Source organism: Haliotis rubra, unplaced genomic scaffold (assembly GCF_003918875.1).
Source record: "Haliotis rubra isolate DU_JTF1 unplaced genomic scaffold, ASM391887v1 Scf324, whole genome shotgun sequence".
In the NCBI taxonomy this organism is placed as follows: domain Eukaryota; kingdom Metazoa; phylum Mollusca; class Gastropoda; order Lepetellida; family Haliotidae; genus Haliotis; species Haliotis rubra.
The window spans coordinates 579793-601281 of record NW_025766996.1 but is presented as its reverse complement, the minus strand read 5'-3'; the positions used below and the strand labels follow the sequence as shown (position 1 = coordinate 601281).

General features: G+C 38.3%; 1 protein-coding gene and 1 long non-coding RNA gene across 2 annotated transcripts in view; both read left to right on the top strand.

Annotated features, from left to right (window-relative positions):
- The window catches only part of LOC124283902, a 79897-nt gene extending 64954 nt beyond the window's left edge, over window positions 1–14943 (top strand). The window contains 4 exon segments of the mRNA XM_046719939.1: window positions 464–480; window positions 482–576; window positions 1920–3809; window positions 10870–14943. Of these exon segments, the coding sequence (XP_046575895.1) occupies window positions 464–480; window positions 482–576; window positions 1920–3809; window positions 10870–11080 (2213 nt within the window). The 3' untranslated portion in view covers window positions 11081–14943.
- A 1238-nt stretch (window positions 14944–16181) lies between these two features.
- On the top strand, window positions 16182–18919 carry LOC124283879. Its single transcript, XR_006900426.1, has 2 exons — window positions 16182–17210; window positions 17252–18919. It is a non-coding gene; the product is annotated as an uncharacterized LOC124283879 (long non-coding RNA).
- The last annotated feature ends 2570 nt before the right edge of the window (window positions 18920–21489 follow it).

Here is a 21489-nt window from a genome sequence, read left to right as displayed (position 1 = left end):
TTTATGAAACCTGTTTCAGTTTGAAACCATAAAAATAACAAAAATATGCTATTTTGTCAATTTAAAGCATGTAAGATGTGGGTAATAAATAAAATACCACACTCAGTCTCATAACATACGAATGATACAAAACTCGTGACCTTCCTATGGTTTCTGACCTCACTTTTGCTCGGTCAGATACCATAGGAAGGACACGTTGGATTAACTGACAGTTTTCATAGGAAACTACCTCTTCGGCTCTTAAGTCCGGTCTGAAAAAATATATACAAAGTAATATACCATATTCAAAATATCCTTAGATATTAAATTTGCAATCATAATTATTAAAACAAAATATCACACAATAATACACCTGAACGTAATATCTACTGTATGTAATCGAAAATAGACCCTTCAAGTTGTGGTATTCTCTATATGTTATGTTTGGCGTGCTAATGGCAATGCTTTGTCTTTATGTCTTCAGGACCCTACACCCTGCTAGCGCCTTGTGAATGAGCTGGTGAGACAGCTGAAGCTGAAACAGACCCTAATATCCAACAAGCAGAAGTTCTATGCTTTCATCATCGGCCTCCTCAAGTAAGATATCTGCAGTTAATGTTGACTATGGTAAAACTCTGTTGATGTAGGATAACGACGTTATATCTCTGTGATCAGTTTCAGAGACAGTTTGGAGTGGAAGAAAATATACTCATGCCAATAATGGTTGTCACCCCCTCCCCACCCCAACCCCTCATTACACCCCACACCCTCTCCAATAAAAAAAATTGAAGGGGGTGACAACCATTATTGGCATGAGTATACAACAATGTTCAATAATGTTTATGTACAACAATGTTCAATAATGTTTATGTACAACAATGTACAACGATGTTCAATAATGTTTATGTACAACGATGTTCAATAATGTTTATGTACAACGATGTTCAATAATGTTTATGTACAACAATGTTCAAGTGAAACCAGTCTGAAACCAAACTGAGGTTGTGGAGATTTAGGGCCTATTCGATTATGCTAAACCGGTTTGGGTTTCTGGAAAACCATGCACTCAATTATGTCAAGACCGAAAACTGGGTTCTGAAACTTCGAAACCATCTCTGAGGCAGGTTTCACAGTTTCGGTTTTGCGTTCCCTCACAACAAACATGGCGGAAACGAAGTTCAGCTGATCTTGGTGGCAAAATAGAGCAGCAGTTTCTGAAACCAAAACAATGATAAAAATCAACTGAGAACTAGGAAAATATTATTTAAAACCCCAGTCTATTGAACATGACTATTTTATGTATCTTGTATCCATATAATTGTTTGTTACAGTATAATTCCATATACGCAAATATTTCCCTCGAAAGCATCTCATCTCTTTATTATTTGTTCATTCCCTGATAAAATGACAAAAAATATTACCTTCGGCAATGCTGTCATCCATTTCCTTCCACATATATAGTAGCTGAGACATTTTTTTGTATCCATTTTGAAACCAGATGGTGAAACCATCCACTCGTTTATAAAACTAGAAAGTAGTTTCACTTTGAAACCATGTATCCGAAACTGGACACTCGTTTGTAACAAGGGAAACCAGTTTCGCAATAATCAAACAGGCCCTTAAATATCTCTGAAATGCTAAATTGGTACACAATTTTTAGACTGTTCTATACTGGATGCAAAGGGTTATTGTATTTTTTCGATTTTTAAATTTATGAACATGATCAACTTCAATATTTAAGAAAAAACAACCAAACATCATACTATGATTTAACTGATTCAAATTAATCTAAAATACTTTAGTTTTATGGTGCTATTTTGGATGTGGATGTTTGTTGTATTGGCGCAAATTTAGTCAGTATTATTCCAAGGCAGGATACAATTTAGTGTTGATGGAATCAATTAATTAGCTAATGCACCGATATATAAATTTGTCTGCAGTTTGCGGCTACTGGATTTCTGGATGGGGTACGTACGAAGCAAGAAGAACATCGTAGATCGTGTGTACAACCCTGCTGCCATCTTGTGCTTGAGTCAGTCCCACCTACAACGTGGCTACGACGACATGCTGCTTGCGCTCCAACCCCTGGCAGTCCTGCCCTTCCAGTTGGAGTTCGACATCGTCACACCGAGCACTCAGCCTCCCGGACAGATCGCCACTGAGGCCAGCTGCAAACAGCCCTCCAACACCTCACCAAGGACCAGTGAGCAGAGGATGCTGGGGAGCGACATGCGGGAGAGCGTGGACGGAGAGAAGGGTCACAACTTGAAGTTGTTCAACAATGCAACTTTCCCAAGAGCAAGGACAGCCATGACGAATATGACAACCTTCAAGGGAGGTAACTCTGAGAAGAAGTCGTTGCTGCCACCATCTCCTACGAAGATGCCTGGTGCGGAGACAGGTCTTGTATCACAGCCTATGAAGATCATTGAGAACAATCAGGTCCTGGATCTCAAGTATGAAGACAGGGAGGAGAATGAGGAGAGAATACACGTGATGCAGTCCCCTGTTAGTTCCATAACCAACCTGGCGGCGAAGTTCCTTCTGAAGACCCAGAGTCTTGATCGGGGGTACAGAAATGGGGCAACGGAGTACAGCTTCGCGAATTCAAAGCTAAAACAGACGAGCTTGGACTCTTCATCCCAGGATTCGAGCCAGGCAACCCAAGATGGCCGACATGTCGTTCTGGACGGTAGGCAGTCCCAGGAAAGCATGTCATCATCGTCGTCGCAAACAATGATGCAGCCCAAACAGTCACCGAGAAACTCTTTCAACATTATCTCCTTCTTTGACAAACTTCTGCTGCCTGACAAGATGAATCCGAAGTCGTCCTTGACCAGAAACAGTTGGACCGAGGGCCAGAGAAGCAGTCATGAGTCTGTTTCCGAGGACGCAAGGAGCAAGAGTCTCTCTCCTCAGCATCAGCCTCAAAAACAGGAACCTTCAGTGTGTGATGTAAAGGAGGATGGGACCAGAAGCGTGGGGAGCGATGAGACGGATAGTCGCAAGGAGTCTAGCGACGATAACGACAGTCGGAAGGAGTCTAGCGACGATAACGACAGTCGGAAGGAGTCTAGCGACGATAAGGAGTCTAGCGACGATAACGACAGTCGGAAGGAGTCTAGCGACGGTAATGACAGTCGGAAGGAGTCAAGTGATGAGGAGAAGTTGGGAGCAGGAGAGACGATGTCCGAGGCACTGAAGTCCGAGGATGACATCCAGGTTGAAACAACCGAGTCTGATAATTCGGATTTGTCTCAAGCAATGAACAACCTGGGACTGGAAGATAAAGAGGTTGACACTGAAATGGATTGTTCCAAGAATATAAATGACAATGACTGTGGTGAAAATTCCGGTGCCACAAAGAGGTCCACCAGCATCGTGACCGAAGATGCTCCTCTCAGTCAAGCAGTGGATGATCCTGTTCCAAATGTGCTGAAAGAAAACGTGTCCCCTTCCTCCGCCCCCAAATCAACAAGAGCGACCGTTGCCAGGGGTAACAGGTTAGAAGTAGGTTTGGGACAGTATTACCCTAACGTGGATATTAATGCTAACTCCCCTGACTTCCATCCTGATCATTATGCAATTGGGGTTACTGAACATCCCAGCCAATCAGAATCAAACTCACAAAAAGCGTGCCAGCTGAACCAACAGGAATCCAGGTTACAAACCGCATGTCAGCCTACCAAGTCGGAATCCAGTTCTGAAAGGGTATGTGTGCACAACCACACAGAAGCAGATATACAGAAGCTGTCTTCGGATCAATTCTTGAAATCACCTGAACCGTCAAGCGATTCTTCAGGGGACTCCTTCCATAGAACGATGTACAGGTTTGTGAATGAAGCGTTATTATATTCAGTGTAGAATATGATGAGGCAACATTTATTGAATGATTGTATCTTACACACTCACAAATAAGGTGGGGTAGCCTAGTGGGTAAAGCGTTGGCTCGTCACGCCGAAGACCCGGGTTCGATTCCCCACTTGGGTACAATGTGTGAAGCCCATTTCTGGTGTCCCCCGCCGTGATGTTGCTGGAATATTGCTAAAAGCGGCGTAAAACCAAACTCACTCACTCACAAATAAGGTTTTCTTTCTCAGATATCAGGTGCCAGACCCTTCTAACAGGTCCTCTGTGTGACAGGGTCCTGGAATACTGAATTGCTTCTGGTGTGGTGGGGTAGCCTAGTGATTAAAGCATTCTCTCATCACGCCGAAGGCCTGGGCTCAATTCTCCACATAGGTACAATGTTTCAGGTGTCACCCGCCTTGATATTGCTGGAATATTGCTAGAAGCAGCATAAAACTATGCTCACTCGCTCACTTTTTGTGAGGGCTAGATTTGGTTGGATTGATAGTGGTTATGGGTAGTTCTGTTATCAGCCACACCATGATGATATGTGTAGCTGCATCTATTACCGATATGTCTGCTAGAACATTTCATCATCGGTTGTATAGTCCATTTGGCTCAAAAGCGGACCGATGAATTGCAATCTAACTTCGAAAACTAATAAACATAAAATACTCAATGAAACACTGATCATAATCAAAACATCATACCCACTCTGTGAGGTTTTTGCAGAATTTTTGTCCTTAAAATTATAAAGTTGTTTAACAAACTATCATTAAAATATTGACACAGTACACTGTTTGTTACGAGGGAGGAGTGCAGAGAAAGGGACCGCCAGGTGTTCGAGAAGCACGTTCACAGACAAAGTTATTTATTCATTAACCTGTGTTGTGCCGTCTCCATCCGTTCTCGAACACCTGGCTGTCCCTTTCTCTGCACTCCTCCCTCATAACAAATAGTGAACTGTGTCAATATTTTAATGATAGTTTGTTAAACAACTTTTTAATTTTTAGGACAAAAATTCTGCAAACACCTCACAGAGTTGGTCTGATGTTTTGATTATGATCAGTGTTTCATTGAGTATTTCATGTTTATTAGTTTTCGAGTTAGATTGCAATTCATCGGTCCGCTTTTGAGCCAAACGGACTATAATCACAGTTTTTCTGTGAAGATTTTACTACGTTTGTCACTATACCCGTTTTAAAGACGTGGCACACTCCAATAACCAACACCATTTCCAGCCTCCTCTCCAAGCTGACATGCCATAACTGAAATACTGTTTCAAGTGGCTTCAAATCCAACTCTCAATCACTCAAATACTCTATAGGCTTGAAGCAAGCACCTGTTTGTTGTTTAACGCTGCACTCAGCAATATTCCAGCTATTTGGCGGCACTCTGTACATAATCAAATCTGGACCAGACAATCTGGTGATCAACAGTATCAGCTTCTATCTATGCAGTTGGGATACGATGACGTGTCAACTAAGTCAGCGAGCCCGACCACCCAATCCCGTTAGTTGCCTCTTACGTCAAACATGGGTGGCTGAAGACCAGTTCTAACCCAGGTCGAAGCCAGCACCTAATGTGTAGCTGGAATATTGCTGTCATGTCATTCAATCATCCCACACTCTTAGAGGTTCATTCACATTGACATCGCTTCTCGTCCATCATCTCTTCTCTTGCACACACTTACATGGAAGCATTGACATCTCGCTCTGTATATTTTGTTATATTTGCTTATTTTGCGTTTCCATGGTGATACAGTTTCTAATTAAGACAAAAATATTGTTTGAGGGGCTGGTCATCTATCATAGAGGGGTAGATTTCAGGGGGGGTATTTAAAAGAATATGTTCATGAAAGAAAGGGGTCACCAATATTTCACCTGTTGCTTGGTGGAGACGGGCATGACAAAATGGCAGTTCTATTTTTTAAATAAACAATTAAATATAAATTAAATTTCAACTCTATTTAGGGACTGGTCATTTATAGTAGGGAAGGGGGGGGTGCACGGAAAATGTATATGGGGGGTGCTGTCAAAAAGTGTTAGGAGGGGCCAGCAATATATGAAACTGATCTACTGGCCCACCATCCTCTATAATAAATGGGGGTGGAGGGGTAGTCTAATGGTTAAAGTGTCCGCTCGTTTTGCTGAAGACCAGGGTCCAATTCACCACATGGGTACAATGTGTGAAGCCCATTGCTGGTGTCCCCCGCCGTGATATTGCTGGAATAATGCTAAAAGCACCGTAAAACCTTACTCACTCACTCACTCTATAATAAATGACCAGTCCCTCAGCATAAGCTTTCCGATTCAATCTGTCCGTTCTGAAGTCATGACGTGGAGTAATACATCAGTTTCAAGCTGTAAAACATTCAGGCTTTGTTGAGACACATTTGATATTAATATGCATGCCAATCTAATAACCATGGCAACTGAACCTGTGTTTCCTCCTTGCATGTCCCAACAGGCAGGACGTGTGTGCGTGTTTCTTCCCCATGGGGTGTTGACATGGCAACAGTGGTAGTGGTTTATACATCCTTATCTTAATGTGCATTGATGGCCATTGCTTTAGTGAACAAGCCGTTCTCTTGAGTTGCCTCCCTTTGTTCAATCTTCAGTTTACGAGTTAAAAAGCTGATGATATTGGCATGTGTGTGGTAATGATTGTTGATATTCTGGTTTAAACTTTCTGTATGTATGATGCCACAAAAAATATTTTAATGATTGTATTCAAGTTTGGTTTAGTGTTGCTATCCAGCTTTTGGTTTTTGAAACATTTTGCTTGAATTCAAGGCACTGTTCTACAAAGCAATCTTAATGCTGAGGCGATTGTAGCTGAAATACTTGTAACAACGGCTTACGATAGTCTTAACGCTAAGATCATTTTGTAGAGTAGAACCTAGATCAGCATACAAAGACTGACGGCTAGTTTTAGTACATGCACAAGCTAAAAGTGTCATTTCTTTTTAGGTTTGTGATTGGTCAAAAACATATTTTTTTCTATTGTGGGGTTCTTTTTAGTTTCACAAGGTTTTGTTGACTTAAATGGACACAGCAATGTTAAATTTTTCTATGACAGGATTCAGGGCTACTTTTCTTATAGAAGAGTTTCAATTAGAGTTGCTTTGACTGAAAAATAGGTATTTGGTTAAATTTAAGTACTTTCCTGAATGAATTCATGGATCAGAATATCATTTTGGAGCTGTGTTGACTAAGAGGATTATTGTTCTTATAGTTTCTGCGAAACTAGACTTCAGATGCATTTGGAAAAAATTATTCGGAAGAACACTTTATTTTCACTGCTAAGAACCGTTGACCTTGTCATAACAGTCCTTGTAGAACACAAGAACAGTCACTTGCATGCATATTCTTATCATGTTGCCATGACTACCAGTAGGACCTGTTCATTTGTTCATGCCCTGAGTCTCCTGCTATTGTAGAATCCATTCTGTTTTGTTCTGCACTGTGTCATGTAACGTATTGGGGAGCCGGGGATATATTTAACCAAAATGTCCAGTTAACATTTTTGTTGGTCAAAAGTAACTATATTTCTTTTTTTTCTGGAAAAGAGTAATATGTTTTGGATCCCAGACACATATGTCTCCCCACACTGATGGTTAGAGTTCTTTCCTGTGATGTAGTACTGCTTGTTTCTGGTGTTCCATAGAGTTGAAACGGGGCGGTTGGGTAGCCTAGTGGTTAAAGCGTTCGCTCGCCATGCCGAAGACCTGGGTTCGATTGTACACATAGGTACATTTTCTGAAGCCAATTTCTGGTGTCCCCTGCCATGATATTGCTGGAATATTGCTAAAAGCGGCGTAGAACTATACTCACTCACTCATTCACTCATAGAGTTGGAACAATTTTGAAACTTGTGAAAAGTTTGGAAAGAAGTTAATTTAGCATAAGGGGCGTGGGGTAGCCTAGTGGGTAAAGCGTTTGCTCGTCATGCCGAAGGCCTGGGTTCGATTCCCCACATGGGTAAAATGTGTGAAGCCCATTTTTGGTGTCCCCTGCCGTGGTGTTGCTGAAATTTTGTTAAAAGCAGCATAAAATCAAAAACTCACTCACTAATTTAGCATAAGCCATCTGTTGTGACCTTAAGTGACCTTTACGTTTGCAAGGGAAAACAATTTCCCCTGCAAAGATTAAATGTAGTTTTGTTCCATTTCATTTCATTCGCATCTGTTTCCTATTTATTTGTCTGATGTATTTTGTTTGATTCCTTGCACCGTTTTGTTCCCCAGTTTTGAATGCTTTTTTGTTTTGTTCTTGTTTTCTAGATATCACTCTCAGATCAAACGCCGTGTTATCACATACACTGTGCATGGTAAATAATGGTTTCATTTTCATTCAAAGTACAGTGAAATCTTGTTGAACAATCAATTCTTATTTTCTCAGAAGGACAGTTCTGGGGAGTATATTTTTCATGTGTTGGAGAATATTTAGACAAAATACATTCTTAACATTTTTCTTTGCATAAATTCCATAAATAAGCCGAATAAGACGAGCATACATACAGTATGATATGTTCTTGGAACATGCTCTCGGTGCCAAGGGGTGGTGGGATAGTCTAGTGGTTAAAGCGTTGTCTCGTCACGCCGAAGATCCGGGTTCAAATCCCCACATGGGTACAATGAGTGAAGACCATTTCTGGTGTCCCCTGCCTTGATATTGCTGGAATATTGCTAAAAGCGGCGTAAAACCAAACTCAGTCAGTCAGTCTCGGTGCCAATTGTCTTCTCATCGGACAAATCAGTAGCCCTTTGGTTAAGTGTTTGCTCATCACGCCAAAGTTCTGGGTTTGAATCTACACATGGTAAATGTTTTTTCCTTGACATTTTCCTTTGTATCCATCAATACATCAGCAAAATAAATTCCATGAACTAAGGTGAGCATCTTTAGGATAGTATACTAATGTATGCCATAGGGTCAGTGTGCGAAATTTGTCTAGCCATTCGGTCTAGCTATGCCTGAAAGTTACTAGCCCATAAAATAATTCACTATCCCGAAATTAAAATGTTGACACGGGTTTCATCATTAAGCAACTAATATGATGAACATTTTTATCAGGCCATAATATTGCATGATTTAAAAGTGTATTATAACTTAACAAGTCGGGGAGAGTGCTATATTTACTAAAATGACCTCATTAAAATTCACTAGCCAGTTGGGCCAGTGACTGTGAAGATTTACTGGCCTGACTGGATTTTTACTAGCCACGGGCAAGCCGGCAAGTGGGTATTTTGGACACTGCATGTGGTATGTTGGGAGGTATTCCAGAGCACCTTGGCATCTTAACACAGACCTAGATCAGTGGTTTAAGTGTTATCAAACGAAAGGTTCAGGTTCGATTTTAATTAAAATAAGTGAAACCCGTTTCAGTGACGGTCATGATTTTAAAACTGTTTTGGGGGCGTTAGGGTAACCTGGTGGTTAAAGCGTTCGCTTCGTCACGCCAAAGACCCAGGCCCGATTCCCCACATGGGTACAATGTGTGAAGCCCATTTCTGGTGTCCCGTCATGATATTGCTGGAATATTGCTGAAAGCGGCGTAAAAGTAAACTTCACCCACTCACTCTAACATACATCAAGATTAAGGCTGATGTCATGAAGGCATCCGACTTGAAGGATTTTGTAATGGTTAGAAGCTATTCAGATCAATTCGATAGGTTTCACTGTATTTTGATTTTGTTCTTTAGGCCGGACCAATTTTATTTCTTCATATACGAACTTTTGTCTTCAAAAACGGAAAGGCAGGAGGGAAAAACAAAAATCACCAGTCAAAATAATATTCCTAGAATACTAAAAGTATTTTACTTTTGGCAATTTATGAAGTGTACATGGGGCAAAAAACAATCGAAAAGCAAGTTCTTGTAAGTTTACATTTTTGGCCAATAAAAACATTTGAATTTTATGTTTTGAGCAGGGAAAATTAAATTTTTTATATATATTTTATCCTTGAAAAAATATCACCGGCAGATCCATGAAACAAGAAATAAAATTGGCCTGGCCTTACAAGAATTTATAGATGTTCATTTTATGTTCAAATTTTTAAAATCAGGGCTCTTTCCACAATGCTATCTTAGTGCTAAGTCGATTATAACTCTGTATGTATATATTGACTTATAACAGCTGTAGCTCTGACATAGCTATGTGGAACTGCGCCTGTTCTTAATAAACTGTTCTGTTTATAGTATACTGCATGTATTCGCCATAATAAGCATTCTGTTCCAATAAGCCCCCATGGGGCGGTGGGGTAGCCAAGTGGTTAAAGCGTTTACTAGTCATCTCGAAGACCCGGGTTCAATTCCCCACATGGGTACTATGTGTGAAGCCCATTTCTGGTGTTCCCTGCCATGATTTTTTGTTGGAATATTGCTAAAATCGTTGTAAAACTAAACTCAATCCATCATTCTCTGAGTGCCCTCATCTTCTGTCTGTATTATCGCCCATTGATTCTAACTGTATTTGGAATAGTCCATATTATATTGTGTATTTTATAGATTTCTTTTTACCATAAATAGATGTGTAGAATGGGTTTATAATTGCCCTGTAAATAAGAACAATTATATTTAAAAAAATTATTTCATTGATTTTTGAACTGAGTTTGTTCAGTGTTCCACTTGACCTCTGATCATAAATTGAGCTCCCTCTTTTGTCTATTTTCGAAGCCCATAGAGCGCTTGTTATGGTGAATACGGTATATGTATTGCTGTCTTGTATTTTCATGTCAGTATATACTACTCAAAAGGGGTTAGGGTACATTGACTATAGTAATATAATAGAATCATCTTTTCTTAACTTCTTTTGAGCAGTATATTTTGTTGTAAGTTCTTGCAGTTCTTGAAGTCATGCAAATTCTGGCACCATACCCAGATTTTACTTTCTATACTTACCATTCATTATAAATGAAAAAAGTATGTAAGAGTGTTACTCTATAAATGTTATTTGATGTTTCAAATATGAAAAGCATGTCTCTTTAGATCTGGAAAAGACATATATCTTTACTGACATACAATGTATTTGTCTTTAACAGGTACGTGATCACCTTGGTATCATGTGATCCAGATGACAATGATCATATGAACTACGAGATCGGAGAATACCTGGAAGTGCTGGCTCAACTTGACAGCGATTGGTTATATTGTGCCAATGGGAAATGTGAAGGTTTGGTCAGATGCAGCGCCGTTAAGCCAATCACGGATGAGGATATGTTTGAACAGCTCCACGACAACTTTTATCGCTGACCCATCACAATTCATATGTGTATTCATATATATTGTAATTTCAAACCTTGTGGCATTACGATTTTTCTTAAATAATTAAAATTGTGCTATTATCGTTCAAATTATCCACTTCAGACTGTTTCGGTTAAATGTGCTTGGAACAGTAGCTGTGTCACTGTTGTTTTTTGAAATATTGAAATAGAATTGCTGCATTTATTATGGAAATTTAGGATTGTTAGCTGCACGTGTTCTAACCTTGGGACAACATACAGCTGAAGATGCTGGTCACTGTTCAAGAATGGTGTACAATTCTCAGCGTAGGAATACACGTAAACAGAACAACCAACATGTGACTAGACGTATACGACTTGTGTACAATTATTGTCGACACAGTGAAGCATGTACAGCATTGTGTCTCGATGTAACAAAGGACTTGTTTCACTTAGAGAAAAAGACATAGACACCACCCATTGAATAATCACCCTAGATATTGTCAAGTGATAAATACCATTCACGGTCTTGTGTGAGAGTTATCTCCCTTTATTCTTACCATTGTGCTTGCTGCCCATTCAAAATGTCATGTTGATTTCAGTAATATGTTATTAGTTTATATATACAGGTTAAGAATCACATTCTGCATGATGATCTAAGGGAGACAACTCTTACTTGTCTAAGGGAGACAACTCTTACTTGTCTAAGGGAGGTAATTTTAATAGACCCATGTGGCCCTCACTTGGACCTACTGCTGCAATACATGTGACTATAAAGTGCATTTAGATGAACAACCTTTGTTTGTTTCACATATATTCATCATCATAATCTCTCATGTTGTTGATAACTATAATCATCCACTGTAACTATTACTAATCATTGAATATCGTAGTCGGTAGAGATCCTCTGGATCTGTGTATATTACAATGTGTCACGTTCGACTGTATGGGAAATTTTGAGAAATCAGTACAGCCTATGTAATGTATTCGAGTATGTTTTTGTTGGCCTGTGACATTTGCCCCTTTACAAGCACTATTTTGTGGTCAGTGAGTAGTAATACATACGCTTTAAGATTCTGTGACTGGGACTTATTGCCTTCCCTGTATCTCCCACAGAGCATACCATGTAGCAGTCACTATAGCGGTTGCTTCATGTTGATGTATCCTTGATCTATTCCTGTGGGTTCTTAAGACGACCAATGCCAGAATCCCTGGGTTCTCTCTGGGTTGTAAGGAGCTGGTTTTAAAGTGGGTCTGGACTTTGGTAAAACAGCAGGCCATGAAAGTTTGATTGAAGTCACTGGAATATCAATTTGTCTGCTGATGTTTGATACTGTCACTTATTACAATGTCTCCACCTTGCTGATACATCATGGAGTATACTTTCCCTTTAATAAAATTAATATTTGGTTGCACCAGGTGCAACCTGATCACAATGTAGAAAATATCACTGGTGCAACCTGATCACAATGTAGAAAATATAATTCAAAGTCCAACTCGATCCAGGGTGGCTTTCAGTAGATTCATGAAAAAGCCATTTTTTATGCTGGGTTAAGTTTGTGAACACAAAAACAAATGGAAACGTTTCAATCAAAAATGTTTGCTTGCACATGTGCAAGATCTGAAGCATTATTTGACATCTCATTTTTCAACCTATTGAAGTCTGTCATCAGTCTGACAAAAAACTAGACCAAGTGAACTGATAACCATTATGCTTAACTTAAAATACTAATTGCATATTCTCGTGCTTTTGTGCGCCCACTTGATGTGAATTTGAGGTGCTCAGAGCACGCTCGACGACATGATGTTGTTACCTGCACTGTCCGTGTTGTTGTTGTTGCTGGCGTTGTTGTGTTGTCACATCTCCCATCATCGTTGTATTTACTCATTGCAAGTCGGCGTCTTTGGTAAAGGGTCGTACATTTTCATAACTCCCTGTGCCACTTGAAGTATGTGTAACCATGGTAACTACACTAGATATGCAATTACTTCTGCATTATACTTCTGTGTGAAAATTATGTTGTTTATTTTTTATGGAAATAACACACCATTGATAACAACGTTCAAAATAACCAAAAACACAAGTATTAAATCAAATAAATGGCATCGCCTGTTAAAAGGAATTTATTTTTCAAAATATAATTTTGAAATATTTTGATCATTCAGTCAAAACACAAATGTGTAGCTTTTGCAATCAATCAAAACATTTTTGATGAAGTGTTCAACTTCTGCTATCTGCATCTCTTTTGAATACCAGGAGTGCAAAGGAGCTTTGACATTAACATTGATTTTGAGCTATAGATGACATTATCTATCATGTCTTGAACAAATCAGACATCAGCTTTCTAGTCAAATTCAGCTACATCTTGATAGTTTATCCTTTTGGGTGTAGATGGCAACATGCTCAGAAATTTAAGTATGAAATGCCCACAAAATTGTTATTAGACAGCTTTATTTTTATCATTTGGAACTCACAGATTAAATGCCAAGATGAATGAAATTCCCACAAAACTGTCATTACAGAGCTTTTTTTCATTTGGAACTCCCTGATTATGTTCATTTTCAAGACTCGACAGATGTATTTATACTTCTCTCATTATCTGTCATGTCGACACAGCAATAGTAATCCAGGTTTAGTCAAGATGACCCCACTCTGCATGCTTTTGTGCCAAGAAGAGGTGGACAAGTGTTTTCTATGCTGCTCCGTGAAATTCACAGAGATACTTTTTTGGATATTTGAGATTACTCTGAAATGTATTCATGAACCATTAAGGTATCTGCAAGCAAGGTAATCACTAACTGTCCCTTGTCCTGGTTCTGAGTCCAGAATACCGACCCGAGACGAGGGATGTTCCAGATGGACTATTCATGCCGTCTGCTCATTATCCATGAAATGAGCTGTGGAGTAGTTGCATGCTATGCACGAGGTCTGCTCTTACTTACAGGAGAAATTAAACATTTTACTCTTGAAACTGTACATATTTTTTAGATTACAAGAATCCTATTTTGTAAGCCTTCGATTGTTTGTTTTCGAATGAACAGCCCATTCCAATACAGTTCCAGTTTGTCTTGAATGCAGCTTGGCATTATGTTATATTTCAGTATTTCGTGCAATGTCATTAAAATCAGATCTGTTCCTGTGATATAATACCTCTAAGGATAAAGAATGGAGGACAGTTCTGACAGTTTTGGAAATGGACTTGTCAGTGATTCCGAGCTAGGTCTGACTGAAGGATGAGGAGGTTCTTGAACAAATCAGACGTCAGCTTTCTAGTCCAATTCAGCTACATCTTGATAGTTTATCGTTTTGGGTGTAGATAGCAACATGCTCAGAAATGAAAGTATGAAATGCCCACAAAATTGTTATTTGACAGCTCTATTTTTATCATTTGGACCTCACAGATTAAATGCCAAGATGAATGAAATTCCCACAAAACTGTTATGACAGCTTTTTTTTTCATTTGGAACTCCCTGATTATGTTCATTTTCAGATGACAGATGTATTTATACTTCTCTCATAGGTACTGAGAATTGAGAGGCCTCAGCTGATTGGCTGATTAGAAAGTTGACCTGATGCAGCCAGTGTGCGAAATAGTTTCCACATTTTGCTAGCCAATCGGGCTAGCTATTTTGGAGAGTAACTAGCCGACAAAATAATTCACTAGCCTGAAATTTGAATGTAGAAACTAAGCAAAAGATTTCAAATATAGATGAGAATAAGATATTGTCGGCATGGCACGGATTTCATCATTAAGCTGCTAACGTGATGAACATTTTTATCGGGCCATAATATATCTGGCTCGACAGGATTTTACTAGCCACGGGCTAGCGGGCCAGTGGCTATTTCGCACACTGGATGCAGCCTCATTAGTTGTTTCCATATCTTCCTACAGAGAGGGCTGTGGGGTAGTCTAGTGGTTAAAGCATTGGCTCGTCATGCCGAAGACCCGGGTTCGAATCCCCACATGGGTACAATGAGTGAAGCCCATTTCTGGTGTCCCCCCGCCGTGATATTGCTGGAATATTGCTAAAAGCGTAAAACCAAACTCAGTCAGTCAGTCTTCCTACAGAGAGGTGTTGTATTGAAGTGGAAGATCTGGTTTTAATACAAAGCTTCGAAAACAGAGGTATTTCCAGATGTTATCTCACGTCGCGGAGCAGAAAGTCACTGTTATCGGGAAATAGGCAACCATACATATTATTGAAAAAGTCTTTTAGAATAATTTTAGTATTACGTAAACATGAAATATGAAAGAAATAGGTAAGAGGATATTATGATATCTTACAACTGGCAATAAGATTATACAGGTTTGTTGGTATTTATATGTATATGACAGCTTACTACTCATTATTCATGTACATACTTAAGATTATACAGGTTTGATGGTATTTATACGTACATGACAGCTTACTACTCATTATTCATGTGCATACTTAAGATTATACAGGTTTGATGGTATTAACACCTATGTGGGAGTTATTTACATTCATTATCCTTGTAAATACTTAAGAATATTCAAGAGAATTCTTATCCTAATGACTGGGATTTAACTTCTGCGATAGGAATGCACAAAATTACATATCGTCAATTTCAAGTAGAGCCATGGCTTAATGAATCTAACAGCAAGCTACCCTGCCGCCCCTGTTATTGTGCTGAAAATCCTAACAATGGAGTACAGTCTCCCACCAGCAGAAATATACTGGACAAAAATATATAGTTAGGGATATATCGATATGTAAATTTTGAAATTATGAATACTGACCTATTTATTCATTTACACACTGATAAAATATCAATCATAAAAATACCAATATCCCTAACTTATTTTGTCCAGTATATTGTGGTGTTTCCATCAATGACAACCCGGATGGACACCAAGCAGCTGGTATTGTAATTAAACATTGTTGCTGATACACAATGTGGACGATAACAATATATGCAATGCAAAAGTACAGTAGTTTGTGCATGACGATTTCATATTTGTAAGTATTTGCTTATGTTATCATTGTATACATTGTATGTTTCAAATGTATTTGTATAGAAAATGTACTTTCTCGTCATCACTTAGTTTCTGGTATTGGGATTATTTTTGTTTCAGATATTGGAATGGTAACATTATATGTAATGTTAGGGTAGTTTGTATGTAGTTATTTTATATTTGTAAATATTTACTTATGTTATCATTGTAAACTTTGTTTGTTCTGAATTTATCTTTGTATGAAACAAATGAATTACTCATCTAGATGTATTTTTTCTGGTAATGGGGAACATTCCTCAGTTATCCCCCTTTACGACTTCGCCAAGAGGTGGGGCCAAGCACTACGATCCTACGCGTACTTCCGGTATTTCGAAACTGTTCAGAGAAGTGTTTACACTGCTAAGTAAAATGTTTTACTGAAGTTCGAGCGAGTCCGATATACTCCCTTGAGTGTTCAAACCCGCTATTGTTGGACCGTAACTACCGCAGTGCCCCAAGCGGGCAAGGGGGTGCAACTCCAGGAATGTTCCCCATTGGATAGATTTAGTTTCTGATGTTGGATGTAGTTGCTAATGCCATAATTACGAGTATTATGAGTGGATATGGGTTCTTAAATTGATAAACCTATGAGCAACGATCTGCGCAATTGGGAACCGATGACATGTGTCAAACAAGTCAGCGAGCCTGACACCCGATCCCGTTAGTCGCCTCTTACGACACGCATGGGTTACTGAAGATCCATTCTAACACTCACCAACACGGGTGAAGTATCATCGTTGTTGATAATATGTTACTAAAGCTTATAGTACTTCGTTTATATCAAATTTGGAAAGATAGAATAATGTTTCCTTTGTGTATGCATTGAATGTTATAATCACGTGATCTTTGAACCATGATAATATCTCTCTTGTTTAGCAAATGCATATATTTGTTGTTTTTTCCAAATCCAAACATATCAATGGTAGACTCCTGGTTTCGAATATCGTATATTCAAGAAATATTAATGTTAAGGTTAACTTATTATTTTAGCTTGGGATTCAACAAGTAAATAAGGGTTAACTTATTGTTTTAGCTTGGGAATCAACAAGTAAATAATGGCTAACTTATTTTTTCGCTTGAGAATCCACAAGTAAATAATGGTTAACTTATTGTTTTAGCTTGGGAATCAACAAGTAAATAATGGTTAACTTATTGTTTTAGCTTGGGAATCAACAAAAAAAAAGGTTAACTTATTGTTTTAGCTTGGGAATCCACAAGTAAATAATGGTTAACTTATTATTTTTCGCTTGAGAATCCACAAGTAAATAAGGGTTAACCTATTGTTTTCGCTTGGGAATCAACAAGTAAATAATGGTTAACTTATTGTTTTCGCTTTGGAATCAACAAGTAAATAATGGTTAACTTATTGTTTTCAGCTTTGGGAATCAACAAGTAAATAATGGTTAACTTATTGTTTTAGCTTGGGAATCAACAAGTAAATAATGGTTAACTTATTGTTTTAGCTTGGGAATCAACAAGTAAATAATGGTTAACTTATTGTTTTAGCTTGGGAATCAACAAGTAAATTAAGGTTGACTTATTATTTTCGCTTTGGAATCGACAAGTAAATAATGGTTTACTTATTGTTTTCGCTTTGGAATCAACAAGTAAATAATGGTTAAAATTATTGATTCCGCTTGGGAATCAACAAGCGAATAATGGTCAAGTTAATATTTTAGGATTGGAATCAACAATTGAATAATGGTTAACTTAGAGTTTTCGCTTGGGAATCAACAAGTAAATAATGGTCAAGTTATTATTTTCTAGCTTGGGAATCGACAAGTAGCTTAAGGATTAACCTATTGTAATAATAATAAGTTAACCCGAAAGTTACTTGGTGATTCCCAATCTAAATCATGTCAAAACATGAAACAACAAAGAAATGTGATACACTTAACTATGGTATTTTAAAGTTAACCAAAGTTAACAAATCTATACAACTCACTGTGTGGATGTTGGGTATAGAATGTTAAATCTTTAGTATTAGCTATGACGTTTTACATTATCTTCATGTTTCTGCGGTTGTTTGACCGCATCGTGCCTTTGCTGATATTCCAGGTTTGTAATAAGATCGCGCCATTTCTGTTTCAATTTATTGTACTGTCTAACGCTGGAATATGTATTGTGATATGCCTTTTATAGTATAGGAATACCTACACTGAAAACATATACTGATAACAAATGCTGATGTATGATATTCAGTCATATTCAATTTGCCGTTTGCTAATTATGATTGTATAAAATACTTATCCTTATAAAGATTATACAGGTAGGGTGACATTTATACCTACTATGACAGAATGATCCATGTAATTATCCAAGAACGTTATCCATTATCCAAGAAAGTTATCCATTATCCAAGAAAGTTATCCATTATCCAAGAAAGTTATCCATTATCCAAGAAAGTTAAAAAGAAAGTTCTGGCCATTCAATCGGATCCATCACACCTTTTAAATGAATGTTATGAATTTCTGCTTTCTGGCCGCCGTTTCAAAATCATGTATTACAAAACTAATAGAACTTCAAAATCATTTGTCCCATACAGCATAAAACTTCTAAATTTTCCTCCAAAATTGTAATAGTGAAATCAATGATGTGGCACGAGTGATTATTATATTATGTACTTTGATTATGATTCATCATTATATTGTGATTAGCTTGACATTGTATATACAGTCGAGCACCGTTGTCTCGATATTCATTGAACCAAGAAAAAAATATCGAACTTCGAGATATCAGACCATGGCATATCATAACACATAACTATGTATGTTTTGATACGAATCTATAATCCATTATCGGTAGTATTTAGTCGTAACATGAGTACTTCGTAATTAAATCCTTCTTAATTAGTCCTAATTTAATAACAAACAAGTGACACCTTCAACTCAGTTAGCCCCAGTACTTGCCCATGAAAGGTAGGTGAATATCGAGTTTCGTTTCAAATACCGAGTTAAAGGGGTAATTTCGCGTGTTGGGACCATGAAATTATAACCAGATATCCAAAATATCGAGACATCCGTATCGAGTTAAAAGAGCTTGAAGAATGATAAATGATGAATGATGATTTTGACGGGACCGTGATGTTATATCGAGGAAACAGAGATATCGAGTTATCAGATATCAACACAACGGTGCTCGACTGTGTGTATATATGTGTGTATATAAATTATTTGTTGTTACATGCTTTGTATTGGCTCTTTGAATGCAAGACAAATTTCCCTTGCGGGACAATAAAGTTTATCTGATCTGATCTGATCTGATCTGATCTTATCTTATCTTATCTTATCTTATCTTATCTTATCTTATCTTATCTTATCTTATCTTATCTTATCTTATCTTATCTTATCTTATCTTATCTTATCTTATCTTATCTTATCTTATCTTATCTTAAATACTAATTATTATACAGGTATATTGGAACTTATACCTATGTGACAACTATCTACATTCATTATCCTTATAAATACGTAATATTATACAGGTAGAATGGTGTTTATATCCACGTGACAGCTACAGTGATTTTCACTGCACATTCTTAAAATTATACAGGTGTGATGGTATTTATACCTATGTTACATCTAGCTCCTCAACACACACACACACACACATACATACATACATACATACGATTGTGAGGTTTCAGTTTATCGGTGTCCGCGATGTCTTGTGGTTAAGGAATTTGCCTCGATTACCAGATTGTCCATTGTGTGCAGCCTATTCCACAGTTCCCAGATATCCCTGGAATATGTTTACAACTGCGCAAAACTCATCCACTAATGATTATGATGAGTGAATGAGTGAGTGAGAAAATTACGGCGCTTTTAGCGGACGCTTTAACCATCAGGCTGCCCAATCGCCAGATTTTCAGATTGAACTGTCTTTCTTCAAAGATTGTGTTTCTCATGGCGCAGAGCGAAAAGATTATTTTGTAAACCGGGTTACCTCCGAAGTGTTTAATGTCTTATTCCATCAGTATCTTATGCTTGCCTGAAGAACCGACGAAGGCGGGAAGGTGACAAGTGACAAATGTGGTAAGGCTCCCGGCTTTGGTTGAAAATCAAGAGAGAAAATTGTTCAGAGAAACCGATAATTGTCATAAAGGTTGTCTGGGATGGATCGGATAGTCGATTGTCTGTTTGCGAGTAATGTCCCTCTATTCCGGCTGGTAAAGGCTCGAAGGCAGCAAGCCAGCGTGTTATAGGTGAAATGAGACTTCGGCGTTAACGCTCTAACATTAACTTTGAACTTACATAGACAGGAAATTACCTCAGCGTCAGATCACAGGAATGACGACTACGTTTGTGAACCAACCATAGGTAGATGTGATGTTATTACCCAGTCTTAAGCATGTATATACTTTCCTTGAAGAATTTATGACTGGCCCAATATTTTAATAGATAGTTTTCATCCATCAAAGAGAAATAGTTAAATGATGTTATGAAAAAGCGACAAAGATTATTCATATCCATAAGAAATATATATTCACGAAAATAAGAGGCGATTGTGCGATCACGACTTTTTCGTGAGTATGTTTTTTTTTTAATGAAACGCCGTCTAATAGCGATGATAGAGATACATTTATGTTAATTTTCAAACAGATATATTATGACTGCTTCCTTCAACAACGTAAACGCTTCACCCAAATGTACTGACTGACTGACTGAGTTTGGTTTTACGCCGCTTTTAGCAATATTCCAGCAACATCACGGCGTGGGACACCAGAAATGGGCTTCACACATTGTGCCCATGTGGGGATTCGAACCCGTGTCTTCGGCGTGACGAGCCAACGCTTTAACCATTAGGCTACCCCACCGCCCCTCACCCAAATGAAAATATTACTCTCAGTATGAATCGCAACGAAACAACCCGTGAAGGTCCGGGTTAGAATGAACCTTCAGTAACCCATGCTTGTCGTAAGAGACGACTAACGGGGTGGTCAGGCTCGCAGACTTGGTTGACACATGTCATCGGTTCCCAATTGCGTAGATCGATGCTCATGCTGTTGATCACTGGATTGTCTGGTCCAGACTCGATTATTTATAGACCGCCGCCATATAGGTGGAATATTGCTGAGTGCGGCGTAAAACTAAACTCACTCACCCACGCAACGAAACCTATTTAGCATGTCAACTTCTCCCTTATAAGTAGAAAGTAATAACCTTGTTTTGGTGCAATAGCTTCAGACTTGCAGTTGGATGTGGCAGCCAAACAATTACCCCATATGATGAACGTATGTGTATATTCTGCCCTGCAAGGGCTATATTGAAGATGAAAGACATGTACTGCTAATATGCAAGTGAGACGGGAATGGTTTCCAAATTATTTGATTAATCCACCAACAGCTGAAGCATTTATGAGACTGATGCCGGGTGACGATATCCATAACAACAAATGTTTGAGGGTGAGCCATTGGTATAAT